The 19,941-nt window shown below is 44.7% G+C and overlaps 1 protein-coding gene across 1 annotated transcript in view; it reads left to right on the forward strand.

Annotated features, from left to right (window-relative positions):
• The window catches only part of ALK (ALK receptor tyrosine kinase), a 655,077-nt gene that overhangs the window by 553,357 nt on the left and 81,779 nt on the right, over positions 1-19,941 (forward strand). The window contains exon 9 of the mRNA XM_044379628.3: positions 8,264-8,433. Coding sequence (XP_044235563.2) covers positions 8,264-8,433 — 170 coding nt within the window. The remainder of the gene's footprint in view (positions 1-8,263; positions 8,434-19,941) is intronic.

The raw sequence follows: 19,941 nt of genomic DNA on the forward strand, positions 1-19,941 counted from the left end.
CAACAACTCCAGTCCTGGTTGCCCAGTCACTGCTGGATGACCCCCCAGGCTGGGGAATGTCTGGGGAGCACACACCACCCCCCAGGCAAGCTCGTCTTTGAGCATCTCTTTCTGTGAAAAAGCATTTCCTTCTGTTGAAGTGAAATACACACTAGACCATCCATCCAGGCCTTGTCTGTACCACAGGAACTCATGCAGCCCTTCAGAAAGAAGAAGAAAACTCGTACCTTCCCCCTCACAACGTGACCTACATTTGGGGGTGCTGCACGCAGAACGGACATTATTTGATATCACGGAGTCTCTTTTGTCCGACTTCAGCCTAAATTCCACACTGATATTTTTTTAATGGATTCAAGAGATTGTTGTGAAGTTGCCACGAGGTATGCATAGCAAACACAGGGCATATTCTCGACATAAAATTGCAGTAATTACCTCTGGAGGAGGAAAGGGCCATGAGAGAAATAATAGCGTTAGGCCTAGCCACAATGCTGCTCTTGCCTTACGTACAGAACTTTAATTAATAAAATGACAAACACTGGTAGTACATAATTGGAAAGTCTATCAGGCCCCACCAAGGTTGGGGGGGAGGCCCTTGTGAAAGGGTCTGCTGGAGCCAGAAAATATAATTGCCGGTGGCGTGTTCCTGGCGTTGTCTCTTCTCACTTGTCTCATTTGCTGTCTGCATATCAAAGAGTTTATTAGTCAAAAGCTATCATTTATAACCTGTATCTACTAGGACGTGTCTAGAAGGATCAACATTTTTATTGTTACAGCCTCCGACAAGTGTTATTTCTCACAAACATTATTTAGGATTTGTATAAGATGTCTCATATTTGTGTGAATACATACACACACACACACACACACATATATGACGACTCATTGTCTGGCAGAGACAAAGGTTGCAAATGGTTTAAAACCCTCTATCTCCCTAATTCCTCTATTATGAAGGTATTTCTGAGCTAAGATCTTGTTAAAATATAAATTCTGACTCAGCAGACCTGGGGTGGGACTTGAGAGCCTATATTTCTGATGAGTTCCCAGGTCATGCCAATACTGCTGCTTTAGACCACTCTTGGAGCAACAAGGGTCTCGAAAACCTTCACAATACACCTCCCAAAGATTTAAGTGTTACCACAACGTGTTACATGTATGTAGCGCTATCGATGTGGTAGAAACAGCACAGACCCTAGCATAGAATCCAGGTCTGCAGCACAAGGGCTCAGCGACCTCGGGTGACTTCACCTACCTAAGCTTTGGATCCCACATCTGAAAAATGGGTCCGATAATACCTATAGGAAGGAATGTTATGAGTAGAAAAACAAGACAGCAAATGTACAAGTGCCTAGCACAGCTCTCTGGTATTCAGTAAATAGTCAATTAACAAATTATCCTATAGGCCCCCAGATAGAAATTGGTCTTAGTAAGATCAAACTCCAAGAATGTTTTTTGCCCACTCTGAGCACCTGATCCTTAACTGTCAGTATCAAGCAAAGTCTACCTTGCATGGATATCTACATATAATGGCATCCGAGGGGTTCTTTTATCTGGGACTGTATTTATAAGGAAAATGGAAGTCTGAGCCTTGAGCCTGCCATCTGTCCTGATAGTTGCTCCATACACTTAGATACAAATAATGAATAAGGGATATTCAGAAAGAATTGACATCAGCCCTTGAGATCTTCTAATTAAGAAATTGGTAAGAAACTTACCCTGTAGGTCCAAGAGGAGAGTTCTGGTCCCATTTGCATCCTTAGGTCATCCCTGCTTTCCCGCAGGGCTGTCCTCAGTCTTGGCCCGGGGATGACATGGCAGCCGCATGAAGGCCCTCTCCTGGGGTCTGTGTCCTCCCCCTTGCAGGAAAGACACTTCTCGTACACCTTGGTGATGGGCACCTGTTAAGCCATTTTTTAGTTATTAGGAATTACCTCTTACTCAAAGTCCAAGATGAGAATGGACCTCTCACCGAGAAGGCCAGGCTACTTCTAGCCCTAAGTAGCCCCATCTCCCCAGTGGTCTCAGCCTAGGATGTACTTTAGAATCACCTGGAGAGATCTGAGGACTGCTGATGCCCAGGACCTGCCCAAGACCAATTAAATCAGAATCTGGGGTGGGAACTCAGACATGAGTAGTTGTGAAAACTCCCTAGGTGATTCTGATTTGCAGCCCCGGTTGAAAACCACCGCTATAACCATTTTATTCACCACATGTGGGCTCTACTTCCACATTCTTTATCTCACTCAGTCTTTACAACCACCTTTTAAGGTTGGCAGGGAAGTTGTGGCTATTATCACAAATTTGTCTATAAGAAAATGGAGGTGCAGAGGGGCTAAGTTGTTGGCTTAAAGTCACACCATTGATTCACTTCGATATTGGAGCACAAACCCCGAGTTATCCCATCATCAACAGGCAAGAAAACATGGATAGTCTGATAAGCCACCCGAGAAGGAAGCTTGATGCAGAGGGCAATTGCTTCCAGGGCATTCCAGAAAGGAAGTGGGATGAGTCCTAGGAGCACAGGAGCAGGGCCCCAGGGGTTGCTTCTTTGCAGATTCTCATGCAGTGAGTCTGGATGAGGCTAGAAATGCTGCCTCTCTGACAAGCTCCCAGGTAACACCCAGGACGCCATCTTGAACATCGCACTCCGAGTAGCAAAGCACTGACTGACTTTTAGAGGTAAATCTGGAATGACTAGGGATAACTACAGGTGAGAAGTAGGCCAAGTGAAAGACCAGAGGGTTCTAGACTTCTTATATTTGAGGAAGAATAGTATCACCTGGATACATCACCTTACTAAACACTCAGTGGATGAAAAAAAAAAATGAATTGCTGAAAGACATACCTTGCTAGCCATTCACTGGCTGCCAGTTTGTGATCTCATTCCAAACCTTTTGCATCTGTTTCTAGAAATGCACTTTACCAAAACTTGGTGCATGCTTTGGCTTGAGTTGTAGCTGTAGATATATGTTTCCTGCTTTGATCATAGGTGGTGGTGTTGTAAGATGAAAGGAAAGTCAAATTTTTAATTCTCCTATTTATCCACAGTTCTGAGCAGTTGGGTCAAGTGGTCATCTTGACCCAAGTCCTGACTGTCATGTCAAGTGCCCTGACTTGAGTGTCTTTTTTTTTTTTTAAGATGTGTTTATTTGTTTAAGAGAGAGAGAGAGTACAAGCAGGGAGAGGGAGACAAGCAGCCTCCCCATTGAGCTGGTAGCCCAACTCGGGGCTCCATCCCGGGACCCTGAGCCAAAATCAAGAGTTGGACACTCAACCAACTGAGCCACCCAGGTGGCCCTTGACTTGACTGTTGTATGTTTTATGTCTTTACTGTCAAGTGACTCTGTTTACTTCCCCTTTGGCTACACTCAGCACATTACAGTTACTCATTTAAGTTCAGACTTTCTGCCTAGATGATAAGCTTCGTGAGGACAGGGAAGATGTATATAATATGCAGTACAGAGTAGGTAGGTGTAAATATTTACTGAATGAATGTATGATCATCTCAAGGACTGATACCAAAAGGGATTCTGGTAGACCCCCTCAGGCGCTAGGGATGCCATTCCTTGGCAGCCAGTACTGTTCTTACTTGGCAGGCCCTATTGGCCTAAAACATAGTGCAGGAAGGTGGAGAAAGCTCAACAGTCAGAGAGCCAGTGGTCCCACTGTTGATATGAGAGGGCTACATCTCACTGGCATGTTCAGGTCACTAGCAGACTCTACTTCTAACTGAAAGTTTCCTAAGAACAGCTGAGAATTGGGCCATTTCAACTACAGCTAAGTTAGCTGCAAGATGTGTGGATCCTCCTCCCTTCCCTGGAAGCCGACCCCTAGAATGCAGGGAAGTGCTAAGGAGACTCACAGTTGCAAAGTTGGTTTCTGTCCCTGAGAGGGGACCTGGTAAAGACAGGAAGCTCTTCCTAGAAATGTATACATCTTTATATATTCTAACACTACTCTGCTCCTACCATGTGCCCTCATTTGACAATGACTGTGAATACAAGATAAGACAGTCTCTGCCTTGAAGGAACTTGTGGTGCAAGCAGGATGGAGGGAAGACAAGGCAGCAGATCTATGTCCTGTGATGATCCCAGTAGCATCAATTGTTAGATTTCAGAGGGGGAAAGTCATTTCTGAGACAGATGATAAGAAAAGTTTCCTTGAAAATTAGATAGATTGAATTTTCTTTTAAGTGGCGAGAAGGAAAGAAGAGGTAGAGGAAATGGAAGGATCAAAAGCACAGAGGCAGAAAAATTCATGTCAGGTGCAAAGCTGGTATGTAGATTGTTTTGAGGGAGCCTAGGAACTAACATCTCTTGGGCCCCCACGTGTGGACTACTGGGTGAAAATTGCTTATCTGGTTGCTCTAAGGTAATACAGACAGATTTTAGTCACTTCAAAACACATAAGACAGGCTTATTCAGAAATCAAAATGCCCATTTGGTCAGAAGTTCAACCTTGCTTTAAAGTTAGGGCTTCTTGGGGCACCTGGGTGGCTCAGTCGGGTAAGGGTCTGCCTTTGGTTCAGGTCATGATCTCAGGGTCCTGGGATCGAGCCCTGCATCAGGCTCCCTGCTCAGTGGGGAGTCTGCTTCTCCCTCTCCCTCTGCCCCTCACTCCTGCTCTGCTCTCTCTCTCTCAAATAAATAAATACTATCTTTAAAAAATTAATTAAAAAAAATTAAGTGAGGGCTTCTTTCCTCCCCTGCCCTTGCCGTAGTTGGCCCTAGTACAAGTGAGAAGCCTGAAATCAGGGAAAGAGTCATTGATCTCTCTCCTTCTTCACTCAGCTCTCCTCCTCTTTAGTCTTCTGGCTAAATTGTGACCCTTCAAGGTCTTAAGTGCGGGGAAAGGAAAAGAGGTCAAGGGGAGCAAGAAAACTCTTACTTGACCAGGACTGTTATGGTGATCTGGCACTGGTATTCTCTGGATGTGACACATGTTTAGAGCTTACTGGTTTTCACGGGGGGCACTTTTGTGCTTTCTTTGGAGATTTACCTTCCTCCTCACCCCCCCCCCACTATGGCTAGGAATCTTTCACCTTACCTAGGGCGTATGCATCCCCATTCTGGGTAGTCACTTACTCTTTCCTCTGTCCTTGGGCAGCTTGAGATGCCTGCAACTTCCTTCTTCTGAGGTCTATTTATCCCTTCAAGAAGCCCTCTTGGACAAGATCTAAAATGACCCACGTGGGGTCCTTGTATACGGCTCACTCTAGTCTATGTGTAATGCTCATGCATGTCGTGTGCCGCCAGACTGGGAGTGCAGGCCATTCAATGCTTCCACCTTGCCTTTGTTCTGCCATCAGAGCAGCCAACCAACCCCTTGTTCGTACTTTGGATTTTCCACGTAGGAGTTAGACAGTATTCTACTGAGATCTCCAAACTGCGGGGAATTAATATTAAGTGCCTAAGGTGGTATCCTTAAAACTGCTCTCTCTCATCTGACTTGGGATGAAGAGGGAACTGTCTTTGCAGGAGGGTAAAGTGAGGTGGAACTCATGATATACAAAAAGCACATTCCAAAAACTCTCACCTGGTAGTCAACCACCACTTTTTTAAAAATCCAAAGTATGGATGAGAGATTAAGAATTGTGTAACCTCTTTTCATCCACCCCTCTTGAAAGTCCAGCATCATTGTGCTCTCAGACGTCACTTTGAAGTGTAGTATCTATTGCCTCAGTGCTTCAGCCAAAATGTCTTTTTACCATTTTGTTACACTATTTGTTATCTCTCATTAAATTGTCACTATAATCCTATAAGGTAGATAAACCTATTCTCATCTTAGAGAATACAGAACTGAGCTTCAAAAGGACCAAAGTGACAAGAACAGTTTCTGAATCCAGATCTAACTCAAACTCTTAGACCATTCTAGGGTGGAGGACACATGTGGCTCAGCATAAGTACTCAATAAATATTCATTGAATGCCTAAAAAGCTTATTTTCTTAGATTATAGAGGAACACGAATGCCTTGATATCAATTGATAGGGAGTGAAAAACCACTGAAGAGTCACAGATGGCAGTGGTAAACAGGAAGATGTGATCGAGATATACAAAAGAATTTAGAAGGGAGAAAGTAGAGAGAGAGAGGCACTTTAAGAGGCCATGGAGAGAGTTGAAAGAGTAAGTTATAAAGGACATTGTGAATGCTACTTTGTTAGAGTAATGAGAATAGAAGCCAGGTTAAAAGAATTTAAAGAAAGAATGGGCAACTAGGAAATAAAAGCAGCTACATGCCAGTTACCCACGATATGAACATCTGAATGAAGGTACAGAAATAGGCTGTAAGTCAGAGGAGCTAGCAGGATGAAATAAAGGATATTTTTCTGGGACAGGTAAAAGCTGATTTTATTTGTAGGCAGAAGAGCCAGAAGGTCTGAAGGTGCTGAAAGCAGTTTTTGAAAAGCAAGGACTAGGGGGAGATAAAACATGAGGGATTAACATAGAAGAAAATGAAGGATACATCTTCCTCTAAGACAGGAAAAGAAGAAGGTGGATAAATAAACATCTGTGTGAAGAAGAATAAGGAGGAGGAGAAGACGGAAGAAGAAGAGAGAAGGGGAAGAGAAGGGTGAGGAAGAAGAGGGAGGGAGGGGAGGAATTTAAAGGAAGGGAGGAAAGCAGAGAGGCTGAAAGGAGATTTCACCCAATATAGTAAATCTTTATCAGTAAAGTAAGAATCAAAATAATGGTCAGGAGAGTTAGAGACCAAGAGGTAACAGCATTAGTGTTTGAGGAAGAGTTTGAAACACCCATTGTGCTATGTGTGTTCAGAAATCAACTATGGAAATCAACAGTGGATGAATAAGTACCACCAGCCATCCAGGGCATTATGGTTCAACAGTCTGATTTCACAGAAGTCCAAATCTGCAATACTCTGTGGCCAAGGAGCAAAAGGAGAGAACGGATGTGCCAAGCAATACCCCAAACTGGGCACGCAGGGCATGGGCTAAGGACTGAGAGGGGTTAGTTGGCCATAGTAGGATTAAAATTTCTAGTCATGGCATCCAGACTGCACAAGGAAGCCAAGTGAGGTCAGAAAAAACATTAACAGATTTGTTAAATTATCCTGGGAGTCCTCATTGATGATAAGTATTTTTGCTACTCTGGATTTGGGAAATGGGAAAGGTCTAAGGGAAGAGGTTATGGTTATAGACCAGGCTTATCTGACTCAGGCTCTCAGAAGTAGAACAGCACCTGGGCATCCCAGTGCCAGTTGTGACCTTGTTAGTGAAGAGGTCATGCGCAAGAAAGTGGAAAGTTCATGGTACATGACCTCTTTGATCAAATTGTGAGGAAACCTTGAGCTGACTGGGAGATAAAAGGAATGGTGATTTACAGAAAAGTATGTCTTCAAACAATGAGATTCAAAGAAAAAGGGGCACCATAGCAGATGAAAACTCTAGTTTTCCAGAGGACACATTTTACCTTCTATTCCACAATAGCCATTCTTTTAATTACAGGATCTGAACGGGAATATTTGGGGCGATTATATCCTTTAATTATCGTAAGTTTTAAGTGTTGTTTACAGATTGTTTCTATCAAACACAAAGACCAGAGACCTGGTTTATAGTATATAATGGACTTTGGGCATGACTACCCTTAAACTCTTTTAGAAATATTAGCTACGGTCCCTTTCATATGTCTAGGGAACAATGCCATAGGAACCTTTAATGAAGACACAATGAAAACATATGACTGTCGCTTCCTTTTGTCAACATGGATAGCCTCATTCTGAAAGAAGCATATGGAAGTACCTCAGTATGAGATTTTTATCTCGCCTTTGCCTACCAGTGCCCAGGTATCAAGTCAGAGTCTCCAGTTAGCTAACACATGGTATGGTATCATTCAAATAAGATTATTAGAGTCTGGGGAGGGGGGAATAAAAATCTATGATACCTAAGGCATTAAAGAAACGGAGTCATAAAATCACTTGTGCAAGGTCACAAAGTGAATTGGGGCCACAGACAAGAATCTTTGGATCCCCTTTAGGAAGTTCATTTACTATCCCAGAGATCTTAATATCACCTCAGACACAGAACCCTGTGAAATTTAGGATCGACCTGCATAAAATTCCAAAATTGTCCATCGTTGCCCCTGCCGAGCTCCTTGAACCTTCATGACTGAGCAAGATCAGGCAGCCATCAGCTTTCCTCACTGGGCACACGCTGGCTGAGTCTCCAGCATGCCTGAGAATTCCAGAAAGGGGACCTGAGGCTTCCTTTTAACATTAACACCCGTCCTCCGGCTCTTCTCTCCCTTGCAGCTCCGAATGTCCTGGCTCATCCGTGGAGTCTTGCGGGGAAATGTCTCCTTGGTGCTAGTGGAGAACAAAACTGGGAAGGAACAAGGCAGAATGGTCTGGCATGTTGCCACCAATGAAGGCTTGAGCCTGTGGCAGTGGACGGTGCTGCCTCTTGTCGATGTGGCTGACAGGTGAGCCTCCACCCATTCCTGTCACTCTCTTTTCCTCTATCAGCTAACATGCAGAAAGGGGTCATGTCGTCCCTCCCCCCATCCCTTCTACCCAAGATGCACATCCAGATGAGCACATACATGTCATACAGGCAAATCTGTGCACGTACATACACACGTGCACACCCTGGCTGCAGACACACATGGAGCACTGAGTTTCTCCAGGGCATTTCCAGGCCAGTGAGCCCTCATCTCTTGCATCTCAGCCTGGCCTGATTGGCTGCTTCCAGTATCTGTAGCAGGAAGAAATAAAACTGAACAACTCATATTAGTGCCAAATAATAATCAGGCTTTATATGTATATCACATTTTCTCTTAATGCATTTTGCCTTGTTTTCCCATTTGCCATTTTATTTATCCCTTATTAACAAAAAAGATCTGTGACATAGGTAATACGGACCTGATCATGTTCCCCATTCCTGCCCTTTTACAAGATTCTCATCAAGAACCAAAGAGTTACAGCACCAGCAAGCTGGCCTCCGAGTGAGGACTGGTGCTCAGGTCAGTCCAAGTCCAGGGCTTGGTGGAGTCAGGTCCCAGAGGCAGGTAGATGAGGGAGATGACAAATTCTTCCGTAAATGGAAGAGTGCTTCTACCAGAGGCCCTGGTTCCTGAATTCTGTCCCTAGTGGCTTTATGACCTTGAACCTCCCTGGGTCTCAATTTCCTCATCTTTAAACTGAGAGGGTTAGACTAAAAGATCATTGACTCCATGTGGCTCTGAAACGGAGCCGTAACCACTGAGATCAGCTGCCACTTGTCTCTCCAGGATGGCACCAGTCTGCCACCTGCAGTCAGCCTGGGCCAAGCAGTGCCTGGCCCAGCACAGCAGCTCACGTGACTCCCTGCGGCAGTATACTGAGTCGTCCATGGTTGGTGCACCGATCTGTTCCAGACCAAAGAAGGCAGAGGGCAGAGGGTAGGAGTTATTTCTATAAAGGGGGCAGATGAATGGGTCTGGAGGGGGAAAGCCACCTTTAATAGGCTAAATGTCAAACCCAGCAATCCAGAACAGCCTCTGCATTTAGACTTTTAAAACCCACTCAAATTACCATCCTGGTGGATCCACCTTTGAAAAATGAGGACAGAGGGCTTAAGGCAAGGCAAGGGTGATGCCAGTTGGCTTGCAGCTTTGTAAGTATAAAGTTGGGTCTCAAATTCTTCACCCAAACTTCACAGAGTCTGCTATTTCCAAGAGCTCATAACTTGAGCCGTGCTGTCATGGGAAGAAGCGATTGTCCTCACTCTGAGCACCAGCTTCCCACTCCTTCAGATGTGTGTAGGTTAAAGATCAAAGCCGGTGGACATCCTGAGGCGCAGTGCTGCCCCCAGGACAAATGGATTTAATTAAAGTGGAAGAAGGGGCAGTGTGGGCACTCCCTACCATAGACTGGTCTTTTGTCCTTCGGGATTGTGGGTGTTGTATGCAGTGGATGGAGAACAGTAGGATGATGCCAGAGCCCTCCCTCCTGGGAGATGCTAAATTAATTCAGATGAATCAAAGGGTTTTTTTCTCCTCAATCCAGCAAGTCCTCTCCCTTTCATAATCACTCCAGGGGATTTAGAGCAAGTAAGATGTTGACTCTGTTCACTCCCATCCGCTAGAGTTTCGTTTGAAGGAGACTTTGTTCTCAGCCTCCATCCTCCCTGTTAAAGGCTGTTTACCAGACTGACATTTCCAGTATTGATACTGAGACCAAACTGTCCAGTGGGAATTCAGACAAAGGCCTGCGTGGTTCGATGATGCTTTGTGACCTAATAAATGTGCAATTACAAAACACACGAATGCCCCCATTCACTGGGAGGCTGCCCGCCACTGACATGCTCTGATGTGGGAAGCTACTCCCCCCACCCAGAGCTAGAGATGGTATAGAAGGCATCAAGACCCAGAAGAAAATGGAACTGCAGGAGAAGGAGACACAGCAGTTTTCAGTTGCTAAAATCACCTACCAGTAGATGTGACTACCCCATAAAACTAAAAAAGCACTGTGGATGAAAGAGCATAGGCTTTAGTATCAGATAGTCCCAAGTTTAAAACGGTCTCAGCCACTCACTGGTGGTGTGACCCCAACCAATCACTGAACCTCTCTGGGCCTTGGTGCCCACATCTGTAAAGTAAGTATAGTAACAATACAACTTCACAGGATTGTTACGAGACTAAATAAAACAACTGTTAAAAGCATCTATATATAGTAAGTATCAATGAATTTTATTTCCCGCATCCTCTGTCCTCATCCCTCAGTTAGGTAGTCTCAGATAACTTATTGAAAAAAGAGCACAAGTCACAACCACTGATCTTCCAAGTTGAGCCATGTTCTATAAAACAGACATAATAAAATTTACCTCTGAGGCTTAGGGAAGTAAAGTGCTTGGTAAACTGCCTGGCCCACAGCAGGCGCTCAGTCAGTGATAACACTAACAATAACTAGAATATGATAATAATAATATCTCCCCACCTAATGCCTCAGAAGAGGCTGGGATGGCCAATTTAGCAATAACAACCAGTCATGCAACCCTAAGATAGGGGTGAATGTTCTTCTGAATTTGCTGTCATCAGTGCTGCGTAGACTTCTTTTTTTTAATATTTTTTTATTATATTATGTTAGTCACCATACAGTACATCCCTGCTTTCTGATGTAAAGTTCGATGATTCATTAGTTTTGTATAACACCCAGTGCACCATGTAATATGTGCCTTCCCTACCACCCATCACCAGCCTATCCCATTCCCCCACCCTCCTCCCCTCTGAAGCCCTCAGTTTGTGTGTAGACTTCTTATAAGGGGAAGTCACTGATGAGGAGGAGCAAGAAACACATTCTTCCTTTTCCTCCCAAGGAGAGTGAGCTATAGCTGCCAGATTGCCAGAAAATGAAAGTAGGTGGTGGGAGAGATAGAGGAAGGAAATGTATAAGGGAAAGAGAAGGAAAATGGATAAAAGACAAAGGCTGACTCTCTTTCTCCCCACCCTGAGGTAGGCATTAGCACTTTGTACCCCCTGCTTCCTTAGGCAGGTCCTGGCTTCAGCTATTCAGCACCCACGTCCTGGACAGCTCCTCAACCATGGACCTTGAAGGAGCAGGAACTTTATTACCAATGCTGTCCCAAATCTCCTCCACTCCTAGGTTCCCCAACATTACATTGCATTGCATACATTACAAAGCTTTTTGAAGCAACCTTATTAGGGTTTACAGGTTAGCTCTAAGCTGCTCCTGGGTTCTAAACTCTTCTTTCAATTCAGTTGTGCCTTACTAGATTCTTACAGACTTATGCACCTTCCATTCTCTCCACCTGAAATGTTCTTCCTCTACCTTCCTTCTCCCTAACTACCACTCTTCCTTCACTTTTTGAAGACTTCTAGACTAAATAGTGTACCTACAGTATTTTCTCATGGTTCCTGAAATATCCCTATAATAACTTATCACTCTTTACTATCTTTTTTTTAATACCTGAATATACACACTAACAAGACAGAGATCAAATCTGTCTTATATATCACTATTCCTTGAGCATCTAGAACCATGCCTAACACATCATATGTCCAGTAAATATGTCTTTACAGAATGATGTGTTGAGAGAAATTGCATATATTTCCAAATTCCAGCTGAGTTAACTGAGAATTTCACTTTTTGGAATCCATCTAACATTCTTCCTGTGTTCAATCCAACGAAACAGATAAAATCACATTACAATAAATATTGCTACAAAGTGTTCTGTATATCAAAGCAACACCTATGTCCCATCAGATGAATCCAAGCAGCAATTGTTACTCTTACGACAAGGAATTTTCTTTAGGGACTTGCCTGGTACCTGTGCTTTCTTTATCTCTGGTCACTGTTCTGTCGGAATCACTTTATAAGAAAGACGTTGATCTTAATTGTGCGCCCTAATCCTTGTGAGTAGAGAGAGCTAGAGCTGAACACTTGAGAGCAAAAAACTATATTCACATTGGTGCCATCACATAGTAGTCTTTGTGTGAAGGCTCAGAGAATATGCCATCAGTATATAAAGGTTGATGATAGGGAGACATTGATCCATGGAGTGGTATTTCTTCTGTCCATTTACAAACAGGCAAAGGGATAGAAATAATGCCACAGTCTGTCATCATTATGAAGTGATATTGACCAACTAGGATATCAAACCATACTATAAAGAGTAACAAGAAAAATCTCCGCAAGTAGTGCCCTGATGTTTTGAGCAGTGGCAGCATCCCTCAAATACAGATATGTGCTTTCAAAGTAATTTTGAAGGACAGCACCAATTCGAAGATTGGCTTGATGTGTGCTTACTTTACGTCCACCTCATATAACTAGTTTTCTTCATTTCCTCCCCATTCAACTGCCATTCTTTCTGTTGGAATTAATTCTGCCTTTTCTCAAAATGGAAGAAAGGCATGTTCTCGCCCCTTAATCTGTCAGTCTCTCATAGGGGCATAGTTTTCCTCTTTATAATCATATATCCTAGTAAATTAAACACAACATTCTGACACCATCTTAAGCTTTGACATGCTTACAGAGCAGAAGCAGGTGCTAAGTTTGACTCATTACAAGATGGATTTGGAAACACCATGGATCAAACCTTGTCCCACAAATCACTGCAATCATACAGCCAGATAGAAAGTACATAACTTAACGTGCATGTGGAGGCTCTCTTCCCCAGCATTATCATTATAAAGGCTTTTAGCTGTACCCTATATACATAGTCTAACAAGAAAAAATGTTCCCTCTGAAGATATTTAGATTTCTGTTCCTTTTGTATCCTTTGTCCTAAATGACAAGTAGTGTGTTTGATAAATGCATCTTTCAAATGGGATCCGTTAAACTGAGAGTTATGTCTTCATGTACTTAGGCCAACCTCCACAGAGCCAAGATTTTTCTCATATCCCATTCCTGTTTCTCATCCACAGAACCTCCACTTTAGACGGGGTGCTATCAGTAACAATACTCTCCCTTTGTGTAGCATCTTTCTGTGATGAAAAAGGCATTTTCATTACTTATTCTTACCTGAGCAGAGAAGTAGTAACTTCAGGGAGAAGAAATCCAGAAATTTCCAATGAACCTCCATTTGCAGGTCTAGACACACTCCTAAAAAGCTGTGTTTAATTCAGATTTTTGTAAATTGAATCACAGCTTCGTCCTAGAGCCATGAGCAGAGTTATAAATGATAATGATTGGAGCTAGCTTTCATTGAGTATTTACTTCATGCCCGTCACTGTCACAAATACTTAACATGCGTTATCTCATTCCATCTTTATAGTAGCCCTTGGGGTAGATACTATAATTAATCCCCCTTTTTATAAGAGGCATAGGAGGTCTAAAGAGGTTAAATAATTTTCCCTTAACCCTTAGGCTAGTCTACTTCGTATGTATATGCCTGAGGAAATGAAGACACAGTGCTTGGCATGTAGTAGCAAACTTGGTAAGTGATAGCCATCATTATGAACGAAATATTTTGGTTTGGGATTTTTTAGGCCACACCTCTTATTCATTTTTAGTTAGTTTATTGTCTTTCCTTTGTATCTTCCACCACGGAAACCCATCGTCTGCTCCCCCAGCCCCAGCTCCTGCTGAAGACCACTCCCCACCAAGCCTTTGCCTACTCCCCTTCCCTCACACCTCCAGCCTGGGCAACACCACCAGCACAGGGAGAGTCTCTCCTTGCTCTCCTGGGACACAATGGTCCCTTCCCCAAGTGCCTTTTCAAGTCACCACTCCAGCATGTGTTTGACTATCTCCACTTCAGAACTAGAGCATAAGTCCCAATAGCCGTTTTCATTGGCAAATGTATTCATGTACCATGTCTAACAAAAGCATAAAAATAAAATACATTTAGTTATACATTTAACAAATTGCCCTCGAGTAGAGAATAAAGTTCACTTACATAAGGACCAACACAGAAAATCTAGGTCATACCATGGCTACATGGTCCCCAGGAGAAGCCAGCAGAGGGTCAGGCCCTGCCTGGATGCTTCACCTTCTGCCCTTGCCTTCCCTTCTGCAAAAGTTTCCATTTGTAGCTGTTTTGTCTCCACCAGTCCCAGGAAGGAGAGGTGCCAATGGAAGGAGTGGACGTCACCCCTGCAAGCCCCACAAACCAGTGTCTGCTGCCCCTCTACTGGGCAGGCTGTGTCAGCTGCCACAGCAGCTCCTGCAACTCCTTATACTCAGCCCCATATTCCTTGCACCCGTGATAGCCATGCACCTGCCTCCCAGAGTGCTTTACCCCCTCACAACTCCAGGTGCCTACTCTGTCCCACACTTTGGGGTAGCTGGGGCAGATGTCATCCCCATTTTCAGGTGAGAAGATGGAGGCACAGAAGGGTTAAATCAAAGTACAGGTAGTTAAGCACTGGGGCTCTTCCTCGGAGCCCCTTCCATCTCCTTTCAGTCCACCAGAGAATACCTGTGAATGCTCTGGTGTAAATGGTACTAACCTCCAGAGTCATCCAGATGTTATGTATGTATCCAGCCAACACTTACTGCCCTACTTGGTACCAGGTGACAGGCTTACCTGGACAAGCAATGTATTTCAGCCCCCTAGGGATGTCATCTAAGGGGGAGCCTGGTAGGAAATCAAGACCTTTGCATCACAGGGCAGTCAAGGCCAAGGAAGAGGGAAGCACAGACAGAGAGAACAGCATGAGACTCAATAAAGCCACAGCTGTTGGGGCTCCTCGCTTGCCCAATGGGCTCCTCTCTGGTAGCCGGTTTGGGGTTCTTTCTCTGCCAGATATGCCCACACTAACAGAAGCAGGGAGCAATGACTCTCCCCCTGGGTAGTCTGCATTTGTTGATTCATTCACTATCAACAGATGCACATCAGGGACTCACTCGGAAGTGGCCCCACAGGCTTCAAAGTCAGAGGTGGGGGCAAAGGGAAGGGGAAGATCTCAAGGTTCTCTTTCCCAGGTGGCATCTACCCATCCCGAGTGAGTCTGACTGCCCTGAGTCCATGTACGCAGGCAAAACTCAGCACTTCCAGGGCCCTCTTCCCAGTGGGTAACGAAGAAAAGGTGTTCTCTGCCCCTAGCCAGCTGTGGCAGTACAAGTGTCCCTTCCCAAAGCTACAGGGGCTGGGGATCACTGCATGCTTATTAACATCAGCCTGACTCAGTCCTCTGAACTGGGAGAAAATGGTAGGCTCCAGGGCAATTTTAGGCCAAACAGGGTGAATAGCACTGACTAAACCCAGCAAGTGCAAGGCCCTTCATGGACAACTTGACTTTGCTCTCCTTACCTTCCCCCAGAAAGATGAGGGAACTAACATCCCAGAGCACTAGACCACACTCCTTAAATCCACTGCCTTACTCAGGCGTGTCCCTAGTCCTGGAGAGGTGTAGAGTGTGCGCTGGAGGATGGCTGTAGCTGTAAAGAGTATGTCAGAGTCCTGCAGCCAGCCAAGGCTAACTTTACCCATCATCCTACCCCCAGGAGGGAGTTAGCCATCAACCCAACCACATCACGTACATGGAGAACACCTAAGTAACTAGGTTTGTGCTACATGATATGTTAGTTGGGTAGCACTACCCAAAGTAACATTAAACCTCCTATTCTCAGGGATGTACAAAAAGAAATGTATTTCTTGCCCATGTGGAATCCAAAATGAGTGTGCTAGTTGGAGAGTGGCCTTCCATCTGGTCATCCAGGGGCCCAGCCTCCTTCTCCCTGCAGCTCAATCCTTTTCTCCAGTTTAGGAATCCTTTGTGTTAAGACAGCCAATGGAGAAAGAGCATGGGGGGCAGCTCACATAGGAAGATTTTTGTGAGTCATCGCTTCAGCTCACGTTCCATTGGCTAGAACTCAGTCACACGGCTGTGCTTGCCTGCAAGGGATGCTGAGGAATGTAGCCTAGCTGTGTGTCCAGAAGAAGGGGAAATGGGTTTGATGCGGAGAAAAAGAAAAGATATGTTGTGTCATGGAATTAGCCAAGGAATATAGCCCCTATCTCTGGGTGTCTATCAAAGTGTCACTTGAGAATACCAATTCCTTATTTAGCTACTCTGAGCATTGATCAGTCTTTCCCTAGAACCTTCATAATTCAAGGCTGAAATCAATTCTAGGATCTATTCTAAATCATGAATGTTTCATTCCCAAAATTGTATGATGTAGCAAAACCTTACTTTCTTGCAGAAATCACCCCAGAATTTCCCTCACTGATTTTTTCCTTTCTAAAATCAAAACATAAATTAAACAAAAAGTATTTTTGAGAAGGCTTAAAACTAGCAGAATACCATACGACAGTGGTTGAAAAACTTAGCTAACCATGTTTTTTCAAATTCTTTTTTTTTTTTTTAAAGATTTTATTTATTTATTTGACAGAGATAGAGACAGCCAGCGAGAGAGGGAACACAAGCAGGGGGAGTGGGAGAGGAAGAAGCAGGCTCATAGCAGAAGAGCCTGATGTGGGGCTCGATCCCAGGTCGCCGGGATCACGCCCTGAGCCGAAGGCAGACGCCCAACCGCTATGCCACCCAGGCGCTCCTCAAATTCTTTTTTTTTTTTTTAATAATGCAGAGCCCTGGGCTCCAGACACAGAGATTCTGACTCAGGAAGTCACATATGAGGCCAAGGATACATATATATTTTTTTTAAGTTTCATAAGTGATTTTGATGTTTGGCCACATTTGGAAGTCACCAGCATAAAATGTCAGATTCGAATGTCTTGTGGGCAAGACAGGGAATTGAGTGACTAGGGAAGGATCCTTGTCACATTGTCAGCAAACGTATAGTAAGCCCCCATCAAGCACAGAGGATGGAAAGGGGTGTGTGACCCAGCTTCTTGCCAGGCTGCTGGGGGTGGAGAGAGACACAGAGCATACACACTGACAGGCAAACAGCAATACATGTGGGATTGTGCAGAGTCCCAACAGCACGGCCAGTGTTCAAATGGTATGGTGACCTCCCTGTCATGGAGAATGTGGATTATTATAGGACAGACCTTGAGAAAAATTTAGATCTTCCAGAAGTGGGACAGGGCCAAGAGCATTCCAAAGAAGGCCTTCAGGATGAATGGAGGCTTATAGTCAGAAAAGTTTTATGTGGATCCCAGAATAGGCAACTAGGTCATGTCAGAGAATCCCGAGCAATATCCTTGGGAGAAAGTGAGCAGGGATACGGGGCCACATATTTTGGACTCTGCACTGTGGAGGATGGGAAACCAGAATAAGGAGGCTGTTGAAAGCTCTGTGAGGGACTAAATGTGAAATGCTCTGAGCCTCGAAATAGAGCTCAGAAAGGGGGAAGAGGGGCTGGAGGAAAAGAGGCCTCTTCTGCCACCTTCCAAATGGCACCAGGGGCCCAGGACAGCCTTGGGCCAGCCCTCCCAGAAGAGGGGGAGAGACGTGGCTGGTGGCTGGTGGCTCAGCAGTGCAATGTGCAGCCGGGCATAGCTGTGTACAAATCAAACATTCATAACTCTGAAAGGATCTGGCTCTGTGTCTTTCTCAGAAAATATCCCAGATCACTGGAGCAAGGAGTAGATTAGCAATTCTGAGCTTTAAATCCTATTTCTAACACTGATTTACTGTGACGTTGGGGACAAGTTGTTGCTTTTGATTGCTAAGTTTCCACAATCACGAGTGCAAAGCAGTGAGACAGATCCTGCCTGTGAGCCTGGCTTGAAGAAGTAGTCGCTCAAAATGGCAATAAGTGAACCCCTTTAGAATAAGAGGGTGTTCAGATCTGCTCAAGATTTCCTTGGTAATATCCACAGTTCAATTTACAAGTCAACAGATGCACATGTTTTTCATAACTCTTAGTGCCTCTGAAAATGTAGACCTAAGTTCTCAGCCCTTCTCTCCCCAAGCACAAGGTAGAATTTAGGGGAAAGCTGGACTGCTGATATTTGAAACAAAACAGAATCCAATTCTATACAGGCTGTTCTCTAGTATCTCATCGGTGGTCACCACTTCCACCCTCACTCTGTGCAGGTAATGCATAGTCTTTATCTCACCTGAGTCCCATACCTGGGTTTCCGGTTCCCTGATCGGCAGCCTTCCTACACCTTCAATATACACCCCCAACACTTGGCTCTTATGGATTCTTCTGTCCATAGCCCTACCGTTTTCCTAGACGTTCAATTCTTTAAAGTCTTTCTTGACTTCTCCCTCTCACTGCCCAGATTCAGTGTTTTCCCAGGTTGTACAATCTAGCTCTATGGGGGCAGAAATAAAAAGGTGATAGAAATCTCCTAGTCACTGTATAATATGAATCACAAGGCTTCTGAATTCCTCAAGGTCAAGGTCGATGTCTTGTGCGTCTCTATACCCCCAGCTGCAGACACAGTGCTTGAACTTGGAGTAGGAGCTCAAATAATCTTTGCTCAAAGGCAGACGGGGAGATATGGAACTTCTAACACTGCTGAAGCAGCACAGATTTCTAATAAAAATATAAAACAGGAACAATGAGCTAGACTCTCCCATGCTAAAGAAAAGCTTCCACTATAAAAAAAAAAAAATACCCACATTACATGGATGATTTTTTTTTTAAACCAAGATGGTGCCTAACAAATTTCAGTGACTTGCTCGGGGTCCTACCAAGTATGTAGCCCAGTCCTCATTGCACTCTACCTTTTGAAACTCAGCCCTCACCAAGCAGACAAAACTGCTAATTCACCCTCATAAAGATATTTCTGTTAGGAGACAAGGGAACCAGCAACCACCCTTTTCCTGGGTCTTCTCACCGTGGAGAGGGCCTCTGTCTCTGACACCATCTCAGCTCTCAAAGCCATAATCCCACACAGCAGCAAAGAGTACAGGAAGAGGCCAGTGTTGCTAATGTCTCTGTGTCCTGAGAAAGGTGCAGTGGACATCCCAGTCTCTTGAGAAGAATGGATGCAGGGGCCATCTAGCTCTGGACAGCCTTCCAGAGGCCCGGACTTGTTCCAAGGGATCCCTGGGGCAAGTGCATGACCTCTCCTCCCTCTGGGCACTCGACAGCTTTGAGCCTGTTGGCCAGGTGTATTTGTACACAGGCACATCCCCTGCCAGGCCAGGCCTCGTAGAAGCAAGATCTGACCTTCACCTTTCCCCTCAAACCTAGGGCCCAGGGAGAGTGCCATATGCTTGATGCAGAATGAGAAAAATAAAAGAGCAAAGTGGGAACTTGCCAGAGAAGGGCTTCTTCCCGCCCTGCAGTCTGGCGGAACAGCCTCGTGGCAGGCCTTGCCGATTGGTGGCATGCCAGGGCAAATGTGGGAACCAGAACCATGAGTCACACACAGCCAGTGCCTGGAAGCTGGGGACTGAGATTGTTGAAGAGTGAGAGTGATTCTCTGTGCTTGCTCAGCTTGGCTGAAAACTCATTTTCTCCCCTATTCCTCCCCAAAGGACTCCTTCACAGAAGCCAAGTCATTGTGAAAGATTTCTATGGCCCTTGGCAACCTGGGAATCACTCTGTAGTGACTCCCCCTCACTACTATGGGGGTCATGATGCCCAGAGGGGAAACCAAGTCAGAGGATGGTAAATTCCTTCTG

Source organism: Ursus arctos, unplaced genomic scaffold (genome assembly GCF_023065955.2).
Source record: "Ursus arctos isolate Adak ecotype North America unplaced genomic scaffold, UrsArc2.0 scaffold_8, whole genome shotgun sequence".
Lineage (NCBI taxonomy): Eukaryota > Metazoa > Chordata > Mammalia > Carnivora > Ursidae > Ursus > Ursus arctos.